The sequence below is a fragment of the Notolepis coatsorum genome (genome assembly GCF_963971535.1).
Source record: "Notolepis coatsorum genome assembly, chromosome: 17".
NCBI classification, from domain to species: Eukaryota; Metazoa; Chordata; class Actinopteri; order Aulopiformes; family Paralepididae; genus Notolepis; species Notolepis coatsorum.
In genome coordinates, this window is record NC_140181.1 from 93450276 (window position 1) to 93467220 (window position 16945).

The 16945-nt window shown below is 41.2% G+C and overlaps 1 protein-coding gene across 3 annotated transcripts in view; it reads left to right on the forward strand.

Moving 5' to 3' along the window:
* Positions 1-16945, forward strand: part of sgk2a (serum/glucocorticoid regulated kinase 2a) — a 62227-nt gene continuing 45282 nt past the window's right edge. The window contains exons 1-4 of one of the 3 annotated variants that reach the window (XM_084334024.1): positions 1-146; positions 9486-9553; positions 14132-14190; positions 15097-15154. In XM_084334024.1, coding sequence (XP_084190150.1) covers positions 9539-9553; positions 14132-14190; positions 15097-15154 — 132 coding nt within the window. In that variant the 5' untranslated portion in view covers positions 1-146; positions 9486-9538. Of the gene's footprint in view, positions 169-4249; positions 4296-9485; positions 9554-14131; positions 14191-15096; positions 15155-16945 lie in introns of those variants that run through there. The other 2 variants (XM_084334025.1, XM_084334026.1) reach the window with 2 other exon arrangements.

Genomic DNA, 16945 nt, shown 5'->3' on the forward strand with positions numbered 1-16945 from the left:
CTGCCTGCCTACGATGCATGACAGTGTTCGAGCATCGAGCTGTTACAGAATCATCCACTATAGTAGAAACTACGGCCGACTGCAGCTCCGACAGACAGACGGGTAGTGGAGGACGAGGCTCTTTACTTGCGCTGGACGTGAGACAGGTGAGCGATCAAGATTAAGAAGGTTGGTTTCTTTTTTGCCTATTTTTGACCACAGAAATCGGATTTTTTTTAAAAGTATTCGTTTGTGGAAGTAAATTACTGCTGTGCAGAAATGTTGGGCAGGTGTGGTTCTGTTGTACTCTATAAGTAGCCTAGTATTGCATATAACGCTTTTATATCCAAAGCGACTTACTTACAAGTTCTGTTCTGTCCGACAAGTCAGCAGGAAGGGAGGGGTGAGTGAGTGCATAGTATTAGAGGCATTATGGCATATATGCATTAGGAAGAGTGCAGGTCAGTAGAAGACAGTGAGAAGGTTCGTGTTTTTTTGTTTTTGTTTTTGTTTAATTTCATTGTATAGAGAAATAGAGGATCGTTCCTAAATTGTCTAAACAACAAATCGTGAATGTTTTTATAAAAAGGCTATGTTGAAGTGTTTCTCTGCTGAGAAATGTTTTAGCATACAGGTGGACTATTTAAACTATAATACACTTTTTATAGCATGGATACATGTTTTAGGTTTTTGTGCCCAGTCGGTCATAGTGTTATACTTACTTAGGCCTCTTGTGATAATGAACAGCTGCTTTCCACACAGCTATTCCCCGAGCTGTTGTTGCCTCAGAACGTCCTGCTTGCTTGGCGAGGTTACTTTGGTTGTAGGCTAATTCACATGTGACAATGGGTCAGTTTTTATTGCAATGCTATTCACAGTTGTGGAGTGATCATTTGACAGTCCTTAAAATAACCCCCACACACACACACACCTACATAATGTTCTTATCAGCTAAACAAACATTAGGTCACTTCCAGTTCAATCATTTCTAAAATTGGATAATCTTACAATTCACAAAACATTGCATCATCAGGTATGCTACGCATGCTACGTTTGCCCAAATTAATTGCAGGTGCAATTTAAAATGTTGATTGATTGATTGATTTTGTAAGTGAAATGATTCCAACTAGATGGTAGGTTATAGGTGTGTCATACTGACCTGGCAGCCTTGAGGCATGCACTATCTCTGCTCTATCAGCCATTTCTCTGTAATATAATATACAATCTAAAATTTATTATGTGCAGCATTTCTTGCTATCAATATTGCCCTCATTAACACATTCTCTGCCACCACTTTGATCATCCTAAACCATTATCTGCCAGTACTGTAAGTCTATGGAGATGTTCACCTTCTTTGCAGGGCTATAACTTTTTTTTATTGTATTGCTAAATTGACATTACTATGGCCCATTCAACATCGATTAGCTATCGTTCAGGATGTAGGAACGTTTTACTTTTTCATTCACACATTCATACGAAAATACCGTCTAGAGTATAAATATGTTTTTATCGTTTTCTGCAGTATTTCCTATAACGTGAGATATAGACATAAATGCATATATTAGATTATCAAATGCCGTTTGATACCGATCAACGTTATATAAAAAATGTCAACTGTACATGGTCCTAAGCGTTATGACTGATCATCCGCGGGTGAACGGAGGGGGGGGGGGGGTTGTTTATAATTCTGTGACCGACGTTAAATGATTTATGTAGTATGGGTGATATATAGATCAGAGCAGTTTGTATCGAAAATGATAAAGAAAAACGCTGAAACTCACGGCAGCTTCCTCGTAGCGTTGAGCGATGAGAGTGGAGCAAACAGATCCCAGTTATGTGATGTGGATCGATGCGATCCAGTTCCGGTTTGTATAATACTAATATACGCCCAAATCATGTGGATTATTGAGTTATGGCAAAGATTCATATCCACGGTGTGTCTTGAGTCCAGGGACGATAAACGAGTGGCCGGACGGAATAGGGAGACGCACAGGTATCACAAGAGATCCACTTCCGGTTGCAACTCGCCGATCAGCCACCAGGTGGCAGTATTGAAGCGTTGCAGAGTTGTGATGGCTCCCGCAGCATATGACAAGGCTCCGTGAGTGAAATATGAATACCATGACGAAAATATGAAATATGAACTTGAAACACGTCGTACGCCGTTATTGGCAGAATTCGCATGAACTTGAAACCCGTCGTACGACGTGATTGGCGGGAAAAGTGTTAACTTAAGATGTCACAATAGTCTAATAATCATTAATTACCTAGAAACGAATGATAATCTTCTATAATGCTAACAATCCATCATTAATTAAGAATCTTGCCTTGTGAACAAATAATGCAACAAAAAAAACTTGATTAAACTTGAATTGTAACAGCTAACTTTCGTGAGTTAAATAATATTTTCTCATAATATGTTGATATGTTATAGCTTTTCATTATAGTTCCTGGGAAAGGATACTTACATGAATGGCCCACTAAACTAAAGTAATACAGAATAATAAATGTATAGGCTAATAAAAAAAAATACAGTTGTCCAAAAGAAGTCAGCAGGAGGGGTACGTCTCTGGGTTCAGGGTAATTGGTATTGTTTGTCTAGCAGTGCCGAACTTGAGTGCTTCACTCTGAGTGCATAGTAGTATAGACATATTAGCATAGTAGGTAGTAGTATAGGCATATAGTAGCATAGTACATCAAAGTAAAAGACAGTAAGATTTGTTTTGATTGATTGAAAAAGTGTGTTTTTAGTCGCCGGCAGAATATTTGGCAGCTTTCAGTTGTTCTGACATGTGGTGGGAAGTTCGTTCCACCACCAGCCTGCTTCATTTCAATGATCCCTCAGCCCGGCCGGAAGATGCAGAGCGTAGAGATTCTTGAGGGTGTGTGTGTAGTTAGAGACCAAATGACCGGAGGTAGGTGGAATACGAGGTCAAGAACCTTGAAGCGGATTTGTGCAACAATGAGAAGCTATAGGTTGGAATTCAGGCGGGTATGAGTTGAATTGACTTGGTGGCGGCGCAAACCGGTAAACCAGCTAGCAGTGCATTGTGCATTTGATTCCCGCTCCTCCCGGGCAGTGTGTCGAAGTGTCCTTGAGCAAGACACTTAACCCCTAATTGCTCCTAATGAGCAGGTTGGCACCTTGCATGGTTGCCTCTGCCATCAGTGTGTGAATGTGTGAGTGAACAACAAAAATTGTAAAGCGCTTTGGATAAAAGCACCATATAAATGCATAATTTCTTTTCATGACTGTTGATTGCAGAAGGAGTTGGGTGGCTTCTTTTGTCAGAAAAAGGAGAGTTTATCTTCTTCCTGTTCCTTTCGGCCATGGAATTTAGTGGATCATATTAAGTGAACTATATGTATTGAAGACACTGTTGGACTGTAACTATGCCATGTACGAATAAAAAAAAATTGGGAAGGGGAGGATCTTTCTCACATTGCTCAGGAAGAATCAGCAGGTTCTGGTTGTTGAGGCAATGTGTCCAGCCGGTCGTCAAGGACCGTTTTCGGCAGTCGGGGACGTAGCCACGGTTACGTTCTCCACTGTGATTGAAAGGTTGGTCAGTGGGTTGGATTCAGCCGGCAGGTGAAGTAGCTCTGTTTTGCTCAGGTTCAGTTTGAGGTGGTTGGTCGTCATCCAGGCGGAAATGTCGGACAGGCAGACAGAGATCCGCTCAGAGACTTGGATATCTGAGGGAGGAAAGGAGAGGAAGAGCATAGCAGTGGCATGAGAAGGAAAACAATATGTATACTGTATCAGTGAGCTTAACACTTGTGAATTTAACACACACATTTTGAAATGTGGACTTTACTAAACTTCTCATATCTATATTGATGGCTCTTCTATAGAGAGAGTTACCGATTACAAATATCTTGGGCTATGGCTTGATGAGAAGCTCTCATTCAAAACTCATATTGACAGGGGCGGTTAGGTAGCCGAGCGGAGATTGCGTTCGTCACCAACCCCGGAGCTGTGAGCTGGATTCGCCTGTTCGAACAGGCGAATCCAGCTCACAGCTCCGGGGTTGTCACCAGCTTGGCTGGCCGCTCACACTAATACAATTGGCTGTATTAGAGGGTGGGAGAAGCTGGCGGGGTGGGTCCGGGTCGTTGTAAACAGCGACTCCTACAGTTCGGTCGGGGCGCCTGCTAAGTGCGGATAGGACCTGAGGGGGATAGTGTGATCCTCCCACACGCTACGCCCTCTCAGTGAGAATCCGCGCTGCCAGGTGAAAAGAAGCAGTGATTGGCTGGACGTGTGTCGGAGGAAGCACGTGATAGCCTCCACTCTCCCAGACCGACTGTGGGGGGTAAGTGCGCAGCGACCAGGAAGGGATTGGGAATTGGCATACGACTAACATTGGGATGGGAGAAAATCGGAGGAAAAATGGAGGGGGAAAAAGATAAAAAAAGAAAAAAAAAAAAATCATATTGACAGCCTCGCCTCCAAGCTTCGGCAGAAGGTTGACTTTCTATTCCGAAACCGGTCTAGCTTCCCTTTGCTCAGTAGGAAGAGAGTTGTAGATGCGGTATTCTTGTCAGTATTGGACTATGGTGACGTTATCTATAGGCAATGGCATGCAGCTGCATCTACGTTGAAGCAATTGGACTCTGTATATCATTCCGCTATTAGATTTATCACTGGTGACAGTTATGATACTCACCACTGCATTCTTTATGAAAAGGTGGGCTGGCCCTCTCTTTCTCAGAGGCGCATTTACCACTGGTACTTGTTCATCTTCAAAGCCATTAGTGGTAAACACCCTCCTTATATATATCATCCTTGCTGGATTGGAGTCTTGGTGCTTATCAGACCAGATCCAACAGCTGGCTTACTCTTAGGGTTCCACAAGCGCGTTCGGATCTGGGCAAGACAGCATTTTTCTTATTGATGCCCCCAACACATGGAACGCTCTTCAACAAACCCTAACGTTTCTGCTTCTGCTTTTAAACATCTGGTGTTAAATCTCTGTTTGTCAAATTGCAATTGTTTTTAGTTTCTTCTATTCTTTTTTTTTACATTTTCATTGTGTTGCTCATGTGTATGTAAACTCGTCGTCATTGTAAATGAGGGAAACCTCAATGTCCTTCGAGTTAAAATAAAGGTTACAAACAAACAAATGGGCGTTATAGATTATGCTGAGCATGTCGAATTTCACATTTCAAATCTAGAGCATCTCACACATACTGTCGGACATGAGAATGACAAAACAATATTTATCATATAAACCTGTCTCTCATATGAACACACAGAGAGAGAGGGAGAGAGAGGATGTCCTTCATTATGTCTTGGTTGTACCAGTGTTTTGGTCCAAACCAGAACTTCCAGTTCCTCTGATCAGATTTGCACGAGGGAACCAGCAGAAGATTCTGAAACACACACACACACACACACACACACACACACACACACACACACACACACACACACACACACACACACACACACACACACACACACACACACACACGCACACAATATGGGGACATTACATAGCCTTACATTCTGAAACTAACCCTAACCTTAACCCTAATCTTAACCCTAACCTAACCGCAACTAACCTTAACCCTAACCTTAACCATCACACTACAATAGCTCATCAAAGTAAATCAGGATGTCAAAAATGCCCTTATTTGGTAGTGTGTCCTGATTTAGTGAGTGTGTATTCTTCAAATTCTTCACATAAACAAGTACACACATCCACACTAAGGCTGTCCCCGAACCCTGTTTTTGGGATTCAAACTTCGTCAGGGTTTTTTCGAACCTTCGTTTTTAATTAAAAAAAAATAATGATTTTTTTTTTTTTTTTTTACTATCCTCAAACTAAATCCTCAATTTGAATAAAGTGATTAATCTGATTAAATTAGTATTTTTTTAATATTAAATCAACTTTCCAGCCCCAGACCAGCACAGGGAGAAGTCCCAGCCCAACTAAATCAATTAAATCAACTTTCTTTAATGAATATAACTCATCAGTTTCTTTTAATACTATAATATTAGTGTAGCCTAATCTTTATCTGCAACTGTGAAGAAAAACCCCATTGGTTTAAACAGAATTAATAGAAGATTTTTTTTTTTTTATTAAAAATAAAAAATTAGAATGTTGATTTGGAATTCGAATGCCAACATAACAAACGAAGGTTCGAACGTTTGAACGTTTGGCCTCAGCCCTAATCCACACACACATTCACACGCACACACACACACACACATACAGACACACACACATCCACACATGCGCATCCACACACATGCACACATGCACGTGCACACACACACACGTGCACACACACACGTGCACACACACACACACACACACACACACACACACACACACACACACACACACACACACACACACACACACACACCGTCACACACACACACACACACACACACACACACACACACACACACACACACACACACACACACACACACACACACACACACACACACACACACACACACACATGCTGCATGCTGTGTCAGGGTTTATGGCAAAAACAAAAACCATGGTCCTGAAATGAAACCAGATTAGTGACATAAGGTTATTGGTTTGAATCCCAAGCTGGCTCCCTGGACAGTGGAATTTGTACCCTACGTTATTACACAGGATCTGACACACTTCCTTTATGTCTTAGAAAATGGGGCCTTGGCTTGCAGTCAGAAACCTTTCCTCTTATAGGGTTTACAGGGTTACGCTGCACAAAAACATTACAAAATATCCCAAGGAGGAAGTAGATGCAGCGCTTCTTGTGCTAACTCAATTAATTACAGTCTGAATTGAGTGTGATTGTAACTGAGGGGTACAATTCCCTGACTGTATTGATAAGTATGGTATTATTAAACCACTACCTCTTGTACTTTAACTTCTGGCCATCCAGTACATGATATAGATATGATGAACACTTTCCCACCTGATGAAACGAAGTCCACACAAATGTACAAATCGAATATTTTATATAGCAAAGGGTATATACAACGTTCACTTGATGACATTTATGATTTGAAATGCACTTGTATGGCAAATGAGTATTCGTAGGTAAATCAACATTGAATGTCCAATCTCTGGTTACGCAGGGAGTAAGTATACAACCCGGTTCTTTAGGGAACTATAGCGATGGTACTTAAATGATTATAGCTGGATACACTAAGGGGGGGGGGGGGGGTCCCGCTGGTTGTAAGACAGTAGGAGGGGGGGTTAGAAGAGCCGCTGGCGGTATCCCATCTGGCCGACGATTTCTTGGGAGAATTCAGAGTCCTGAACACGATGCCCACAGAACCTCGGTCCGCAGATGAATACAGCTGGACCCTCTGGTGGACGGTAGCTGCCGGTCCACAACGGAGAGACGTGAGGCGACCTCACTGGTGTAGAGCGCCGTCTCACCTGGACTCCTCTCCGGGGGGTAGTTCCAACACTCAGCAGTGTTGGCCGTTATCCATGGAATAATCAAAGCACCCAAAGCATGTAGATAATCCAAGCCGTGGAAGGCTCGCCGTCGTCCGGGTAAAGTAATCCAATGTACAGGTCCACTCGTCCTGGCCCGGAGCTCCTCGGATGCAAGCACCAAAAGTGGTCTGCCCAGCCTGGTTAAGACTCCAGATAACGTCAGGAACGATGGGGGTGCTGCTCACTTTATAACTCTAACCGAACGATGCACCATACATAATAGACTATTATTAGCTTAATAGAAATACGTCCAACTCGACGGTATAGTGCCAAACTATGACAATTCAACTATTAATCCACACGATATCTCAATGCCTATTCTGAGGCCAAGTAGGCCTTACTGCACCACACGTGCGTCGTGGGTGAGGCTTCGCGTCTGTTACTAGGTTGGAGGGTAAAGAACTAATGGACTAAAAGAAAGTTCTACTTTACTTGCGCCATATATATATGCGCTGTGAACAAATAGTACCATTCGTATTTCGCCAGACGTATTCCTACGCGGAACCGGGCTTGCCACGACATGTTGGTCGGCACGATTGAACTTGAACCTAGGGGTATGGCTGCTGGCGCCAGGTTCTCGTCCAATGGTAGAATGAAACTATTATGGGCTGTTTAGTAGACTAAAGGGATATTCAGTGCATATTGTACAAGGAATATACAGGGGATATCAAACGATATACAAATACTATTAAATATATATCCATAAATAAATATATATATTCGGTTTAATCTGATCCTTCACAACAGTGATTGTAATGTGAGCTGCTGGATAATCAATAAATATGGATTATGGAACATTGTTGAGCATCACAACTGTTTCTCTGTGTGTGTGTGTGTGTGTGCTTTGCCTCAGGAATGTTGCTTAACCCTTTCACTACCACACCACCAAGGGTTAACCCTTTCACGGTGACAATACAGAATGTTAACCCTTTCACTGCCACACGACAAAGGGTTAACCCTTTCAAACCACACATGGCAGTGAAAGGGTTAACCTTCTGTAGTGTGGTAGTGAAAGGGTTAAACACCTCAGGTGTTGTGTGCTCAGCGTATTGATTGGATTGATTGATTGATTGATTTCTATTCTATTCTATGCTACTACAGTTACTTAACTGTGGATAGTACGGTCGCCTCACGGCACAGGGGTAACAGGTTTGACAGGGGGACGTTCTGTGGAGTTGTGCACGTTCCCCCCGTGTTTGTGTGGGTTTCCTGCGGGTGCTCTGGTTTCCTCCCGCACCAATAGACATGCTTTACTAAGTAGGTACAGTACATACTCCTGCCGTTGCCCTTGACCAAGGTACCGGCGTTACAACCGGAGTCGGTCCCCCGGGCGCCTGACTGCGGCTGCCCACTGCTCCTAAAATAGTTAGGATGAGTCAAATGCAGAGGAATAATTTCCCCCACGTGGATTAAGTAAGGGATAATGTATAGCTACGAGGTCATTGTCGCAAAATAATTGACCGACACGGAGTTTAGAACACTGAGGCGCCGCGCCGAGGTGTTCTTTAAACGCAGTGAAGGTCAATTATTTTGCGTCAATGACCGAGTATAGCTATACATTATCCCGCTTGTTACATGTCTAACTTACTAACAATATACCTAATTCATTTTACACCATCGACAAGACGAGATCAAATGCAGACGCAGTTGTTCTGTGGCTCCTCCGTCATCGCCGGCAGCCGGCAGGTGTGTGGTCTGATTACCTGATGAGTGCAGCTGTGCATATGCTGAGCTTAGCTTTCGTGACTGTCTGCGACCAAAATGCTTGATTGTGATTGGTCAATAGCGCTGTGTTACCCGTATCAGCGGTCATTATTGCGCGTTGCCCATAGCAGCGGTCCGTTATCGAGAAATAACTGACCGCTGTCAGGGGCAACCGAGCGCTATTGACCAATCACAATCAAGCATTTTGGCGAATGTTAAAACGCCATACATAAAGTTTAACTTAACTTCACTTGACTTATTCTGTTCTGTTCAGTTCTGTTCTGTTCTGTTCTGTTCTGTTCTATTCTATTTTATTCTAATCTATTCTATTCCCCCTGACAGATCTGTGACACACTGATGTAGGGACCGCGGTGGACACAGAGTGGACCATAACTATGGCACACTGTAATGTGAGTGCTGTTGTTCATGGATAATGTAATGAAAGAGTTCACATGTTATGCTGTGTTGTGCTGCGTTGTGTTGTGCTGTGTTGTGTTGTGTTGTGCTGTGTTGTGTTGTGTTGTGTTGTGTTGTGTTGTGTTGTGCTGCGTTGTGTTGTGTTGCATTGTGTTATGTTGTGGTGTGCTGCGTTGTGTTATGTTGTGCTGTGCTGCGTTGTGTTATGTTGTGCTGCGTTGTGTTATGTTGTGTTATGTTGTGCTGTGCTGCTTTGTGTTATGTTGTGTTGTGTTGCGTTATGTTGTGCTGTGTTGTGTTGTGTTGTGCTGTGTTGTGTTGTGTTGTGTTGTGCTGTGTTGTGTTGTGTTGTGCTGCGTTGTGTTGTGTTGCGTTGTGTTATGTTGTGGTGTGCTGCGTTGTGTTATGTTGTGCTGTGCTGCGTTGTGTTATGTTGTGCTGCGTTGTGTTATGTTGTGTTATGTTGTGCTGTGCTGCGTTGTGTTATGTTGTGTTGTGTTGCGTTATGTTATGTTGTGTTATGCTGTGTTTTGTTGTATTGTGTTATGTTGTGTTGTGCTGCGTTGTGTTATGTTGTGTTGTGCTGCGTTGTGTTATGTTGCGCTGTGTTGCGTTGTGTTGTGTTGCGTTATGTTATGTTATGTAATGTTATGCTGTGTTTTGTTGTAGTGTTGTGTTTTGTTATAAGTCATTTTTCTTGGTATGACTCATAGCAGTATATATCAACAGTTTACCCAGTGTTGTAAATAAGTATTATACAACGGCATGCACATTTCTCAATTCTGATTGGCTGAAACAGTCAATTTACATGTATGTATCTGTCATAATTCCACGCTCTTGGTCCCAGGACCCGCCCACAACCGAATCACTATCACTCCGCGTGCGAGTTAAAAAAAAAACAAGATGGCGGACAATAATCTTTACAAATGGATATGTTGATAGCGTCATAACGACTAAATAAAAACCGATTCTGTCATGGCAAATGTCTTAGTCTCTTACACAATGTTGGATTAGGTAATTGATGGGTCATGAGTCATTGTGGAACAAAATAAAAATCGTGCGGATTGATTGATTGATTGATTAATTGCATTTTTTATTTTTATTTTTATTTCTTCCCCTTCCTTGCCCCTGACTGCAGAGCTCACTCTCTCACACTGTCTGGCACACTCACTCGGTCGCATACACACCCACACCCACACACACACACACACACACACACACACACACACACACACACACACACACACACACACACACACACACACACACACACACACACACACACACACACACACACACACACACACACACACACACACACTCCTGTCTGCAACGGCGGAGGAGAGTCAGACTGAGAGACATAGAAGCAGCTGGGTGCTGCGCTGTTTTAAGTGAGGGTGGACTGAATGGATATGTTGATAGCGTCATAACGACATAAAATAAAAACCGATTGTCACGGCGAATGTCTTAGTTGCTTAAACAATGTTGGATTGATGGGTCATGAGTCATTGTGGAACAAAATAAAAATCGCGCGAATTGATTGATTGATTGATTAATTGCAATCTTTTTTTTTTTACCTACTTTCTATAGAAGCATCTAAGAATGAAGTTCTATAGAAAGTAGGTTTAAAAAAATTTAAAAAAAAAGGCGAAGAAAACTTTTTTTTCCTATAGGGCAAAGAAAACTTTTTTTAATTTGTTTGACCTACTTTCTATAGAAGCATCTAAGAATGAAGTTCTATAGAAAGTAGGTTAAAAACTAAAGAAAAGTTGGATGTGTTAGTTGGTTGGATGTCTTAGTTGAAAGACAGTTGGATGTGTTAGTTCGTTGGATGTCTAGGTGAAAGACAGTTGGATGTGTTAGTTCGTTGGATGTCTTAGTTGAGAGACAGTTGGATGTGTTAGTTTGCTGGATGTTGCTGGATGTCTTACTGAGAACAGTTGGATGCACTTCCGAGCTGCTTCCACATGGAGGCAACTTCTCTTTTTTGTTGTTGTGGGAACTACTTTTTGTGGCGGATGGTTTTTTCAATAAATCTTCGATTAATGTGTGTTTATTGTATAGCAATAAGGTTGGATGAATGTGGCAGTTGTATAAAAGCATTACACCACTTGTAGTCGTGATTTGTGAAAAATAAACTTTAAAATTTATTTTTCACAAACCACTCCTGCGCGTGATGTAAAATTAAGCATTACAAGGGAAGGGATGCTTACAAGGGAAGTTGCCTCCATGTGGAAGCAGATCCGAAGTGCATCCAACGGTTCTCAGTAAGACATCCAGCAAACTAACACATCCAACTGTCTCCCAACTAAGACATCCAACAAACTAACACATCCAACTGTCTTTCACCTAGACATCCAACAAACTAACACATCCAACTGTCTTTCAACTAAGACATCCAACAAACTAACACATCCAACTGTCTTTCACCTAGACATCCAACAAACTAACACATCCAACTGTCTTTCAACTAAGACATCCAACCAACTAACACATCCAACTTTTCTTTAGTTTTTAACCTACTTTCTATAGAACTTCATTCTTAGATGCTTCTATAGAAAGTAGGTAAAACAAATTAAAAAAGTTTTCTTTGCCCTATAGGAAAAAATACGTTTTTTATTTATTTTTTACCTACTTTCTATAGAAGCAGCTGGGAGGTGCGCTGTTTTAAGTGAGCGTGGGTTATTGAATTGATTGATTGCTAATTTTATTACTGTCCGCCTTGTTTCCAACTGGTTAAGTTTAGGCCCTCTTTCGAAGTTGGTTAAGGTTAGAGTTTGGAACCAGGGCTGGTGGTCTATCGCCCTGCTCTAAAGACAAACTCTAACCTTAACCAACTTCGAAAGAGGGCCTAAACTTAACCAGTTGGAAACCAGGCGGACAGTAATAAAATTAGCAATCAATCAATCAATCAATCAATTCAATAGGCCATGCTCACTTAAAACAGCGCACCTCCCAGCTGCTTGAAAGTAGGTAAAAAAAAAAAAAAATTGCAAATTAATCAATCAATCAATCCGCGCGATTTTTATTCTGTTCCACAATGACTCATGACCCATCAATTACATCATCCAACATTGTTTAAGCAACTAAGACATTCGCCGTGACAGAATCGTTTTCCATTTAGTTGTTATGACGCTATCACCATATCCATTCAGTCCACCCTCACTTAAAACAGCGCTCCCAGTTGCTTCTATAGAAAGGAGAAGAATATTATTTTTTTTTAAATTGCAAATTAATCAATCAATCAATCCGCGCGATTTTTATTTTGTTCCACAATGACTCATGACCCATCAATTACATCATCCAACATTGTTTAAGCAACTAAGACATTCGCCGTGACAGAATCGATTTATATTTAGTCGTTATGACGCTATCAACATATCCATTTGTTAAAGATTATTGTCCGCCATCTTGTTTTTTCCTAAAAATCCGTACGGCGGAGTGATTGTAATTCGGTTGTGGGCGGGTCCTGGGACCAGGAGCGTGGAATTGTGAAGAATACATACGTGTAAATTGACTGTTTCAGCCAATCAGAATCGAGAAATTTGCATGCCGTTGTATAATGCTTAAATAATCACTGACTAGTATGCTGACTAGTTACATATGAAAGAAGCAGGTATTTCCACACTAAAATACATTGGTGTCCAAACCTGCCAACCAGAGGCTTGCTCTCTCTGGTTTACTGTAAATTGACCTCTTGATCAGTCATTTCAGCCTAAAGGATCACGTAATTGTTACCTATTATTCCTTGTTCATGTGCTTTTCTATTGGGCCAGTGTATATTCTTTATGCAACTTCTTTGTGGTGTGGCCTGTGTGGCCTGTGTGGCCTGTGTATAGTTTATGGGTTTCCAGTACTTTGTGTATATTAAGCCTATGTATGTACAGTTACTGTGTTTATTATTTGACCTCTGTCGTATGATTATATTAGGCCTGTACATATTTACAATATATGTGTTTTTAAACTAGACATATGCTGTTGGTTACCTTTTGATGTCCCTAACCTTTGGATAAAAGTGTCAGCTAAATTACAAAATCTAAATGTAAAATGTAAACCTGGGATGCCCGACGGCCCCTAATCTGGTCAAACAGTTTGGCCTATCAACTGCCTTTATGCAACTTTTAAAGAAGGTGGTCAGTAGATGCCACACATGAGGTTGAGTGGGAATCGTGTGAATGGCTTGGGAGGAGTAGTTTTTGATAAATGTAAATGGTGGTCATATAGTTTTACGTCGGACATCTCTAGGATATCACAAAGTAACAACATATTTCAAACATCATCATGATCGGGCAAGTCGTTGAGGAGTAGTTAACATTTCTAGTTTCATGACAATAGCGCCACCATGAGACCATATTTGTCAGGTTTGGTGCAAATGGGACAATGTGTTCACAAAGTAACACGTCACTTCCTTTTTGTCATTCGAGGATATAATTACCTCCATGTGACCTATTTTTACATCAGTCCTATGTGTATAGTTGATCAGTTTTAATGTGGTCTGTAGCTGTTTTTGGTTGTTAATGTGTTTTTATGTTGCCTCTGGGTAATGTAATTTATATGAATTTGTCCCTCAGGTCAGAACGTCCTCTTCTTCTACTGATGATGTCAACCTGGGGCCTTCAGCGAATCCACAGTCAGTAACTATGATTTCACTTTAGCCCATCGTCATTAACTGACATAAGTCAGTAACTCTAATATGACTTTAACCCACAGTCAGTAGCTGTGATATCACGTTAACCTACAGACACTAACTCTAATATGACTTTAACCCACAGTCAGTAGCTGTGATGTCACTTTATCCTACAGACACTAACTCTAATATGACTTTAACCCACAGTCAGTAGCTGTGATATCACGTTAACCTACAGACACTAACTCTAATATGACTTTAACCCACAGTCAGTAGCTGTGATATCACGTTAACCTACAGACACTAACTCTAATATGACTTTAACCCACAGTCAGTAGCTGTGATGTCACTTTATCCTACAGACACTAACTCTCACATCACTTTAAACAATATGGAGCTCTTATTGAAGGAACACACCAACATTATGGGAAATGTGCTTACCATCTTCTCCAGAGTCATACAAGAAAATAGATACCAATTTCCTCTCTGTGCGTTCAGTAGAAAGCTATCTGGCTGAATGGAAGTGGATACGGATCAGCGAGCCTAGCTTAGCACAAATTAATGGAAGCAGATACGGATCAGCTAGCCTAGCTGTTTGCCAAAAACACTAGGCTAGCAGATCCGTATCCACTTCCATTCATTTGTGCTAAGCTAGGCTCGCTGATCCGTATCCACTTCCATTCAGCCGGATAGCTTTATACTGAACGCACAGAGAGGAAATTGGCATCTATCTTCTTGTCTGACTCTGGAGAAGACGGTAAGCACGGTTTCCCATGATGTTGGCGTGTTCCTTTAAAAGTATCCTCAGGACAATATATTCAGCTGATGTTTTGGAGGTTATGAGAGATCCTGCCAGTCCATATTGATGGATTGATTTTGATTTTGATTTTGATTCCCTTCTCATTTCAGTGCCAAGCCCACTGACTTTGACTTCTTGACCGTCATTGGTAAAGGGACCTTTGGAAAGGTGAGAGAGAGAGAGAGAGAGAGAGAGAGAGAGAGAGAGAGAGAGAGAGAGAGAGAGAGAGAGAGAGAGAGAGAGAGAGAGAGAGAGAGACTATAGCCATTAATACATGTCCACTTTCCCTCCATGTTGGAAGAGACAGCGGTTGCTTATCTGTTGATATATGAGAAATATATAAACAAAAATAAGTTATATCTTGGTGTTTTACAGGTAGAACAGTAATACCACACTTTTCCAATGTTTTCTTTCAAATGTGGTTGCCAATGGTTACAGGCAGCCATGTTGGAAGCAAGAGAACTACACAAACATTCTGTGCCAGGCCTCAATTGGCCGCAACAGTGCTGTTCTTAACATCGCCATGGTGATGTGCCTAACATTATTCCCTCCTGAACATCACAATGGTGATGTATCGAGTTATCTAACATGTCTGCCACCGAGTCCTGTGATGATCAAACTCTGTCTGTATATGGCTCTGGTCAAAAGTCTTTAGATATCAGGGCTCTTTACGATGATCGTGGTGGTGAGAGTGAGACACAATACATGTTCTTCCCCCGGCTTGTAGAGAAGTGGTGACATCACTAGTAGGGTGTGTTTCGTACATGGGTGGACGTTAGAATACTAAGCATTCAACACAACAAACTTCAAAGCCAAAACGAAGCCCCTCGGAACCATTAGAACCCGTTAGAACGTAGCCTTGTGTGAGGAAAGGACACTGTCGGAAGTCATTCAGACATGTTAAGAAAATATATTGAGTGATTGAAACTCCCATTCGAAGTGGTTAGACATAACAAAGGGGCTTAGGTGAAAGTTTTATGAACACAAGAGCAGTGCAGACTAGTGCAGTAAAACTCTTTTACTCTTTTACTTGTACTCTTACTTCTTTTACTTTTACTCTTTTACCTTTACTCTTTAACTTTTACTCTTTTAGGTCTTTTACTTTTACTCTTTTACTTATTTTACTCTTTTACTTTTACTCTTTTACTTATTTTTCTTTTACTCTTTTACTTTGACTCTTTTAGTCTTTTACTTTTACTCTTTTAATCTTTTACTCTTTTATGCTTTTACTTCTTTAACTTTTACTCTTTTACTCTTACTTCTTTTACTCTTTTACTTTTACTATAATGTACATTTAATATGTGACAAATAAAACAAAACTTGAAATTAAAAGAGTGAAACAACACCACTGTTGTCACACGGTTTGGATAAAACCTTGGATCTGCTGAAACCATTTCAGATCAGTCTGTTAGCTGACCCTATCTGACAGAGAGAGAGAGAGAGAGAGAGAGAGAGAGAGAGAGAGAGAGAGAGAGAGAGAGAGAGAGAGAGAGAGAGAGAGAGAGAGAGAGAGAGAGAGAGAGAGAGAGAGAGAGAGAGAGAGAGAGAGAGAGAGAGAGAGAGAGAGAAGAGAGCGAGAGAGCGAGAGAGCGAGAGAGAGACAGTGGCGTGGTGCAGTTCAGTTATTGCAGACAGTGAGTTGTCTCCCCATCTATCTGACCTACCTCTTCATGAATCATTAACCGTCTAGTCTGAGGGCTGCTAAGGTTACCTTGATGTCAAAAGGAAATCACAAAATGCTAAAATTACGTGACATTGAGAGTAGGGCTAAACATAATAAAGAACGTTTCATCTTTAATGTTAAACTTGTACAGTATTCCTTTACTTATTTTCAATGTGGCAATATTTAAGTATAAGACCAGTGTAATGTTATTTTTTCTTATTGCCAACATAACCTATGACAAGACCAAAACCTACAATACATTTTCCTACTTAAAAGCATGGTCCATCTAGCCAACA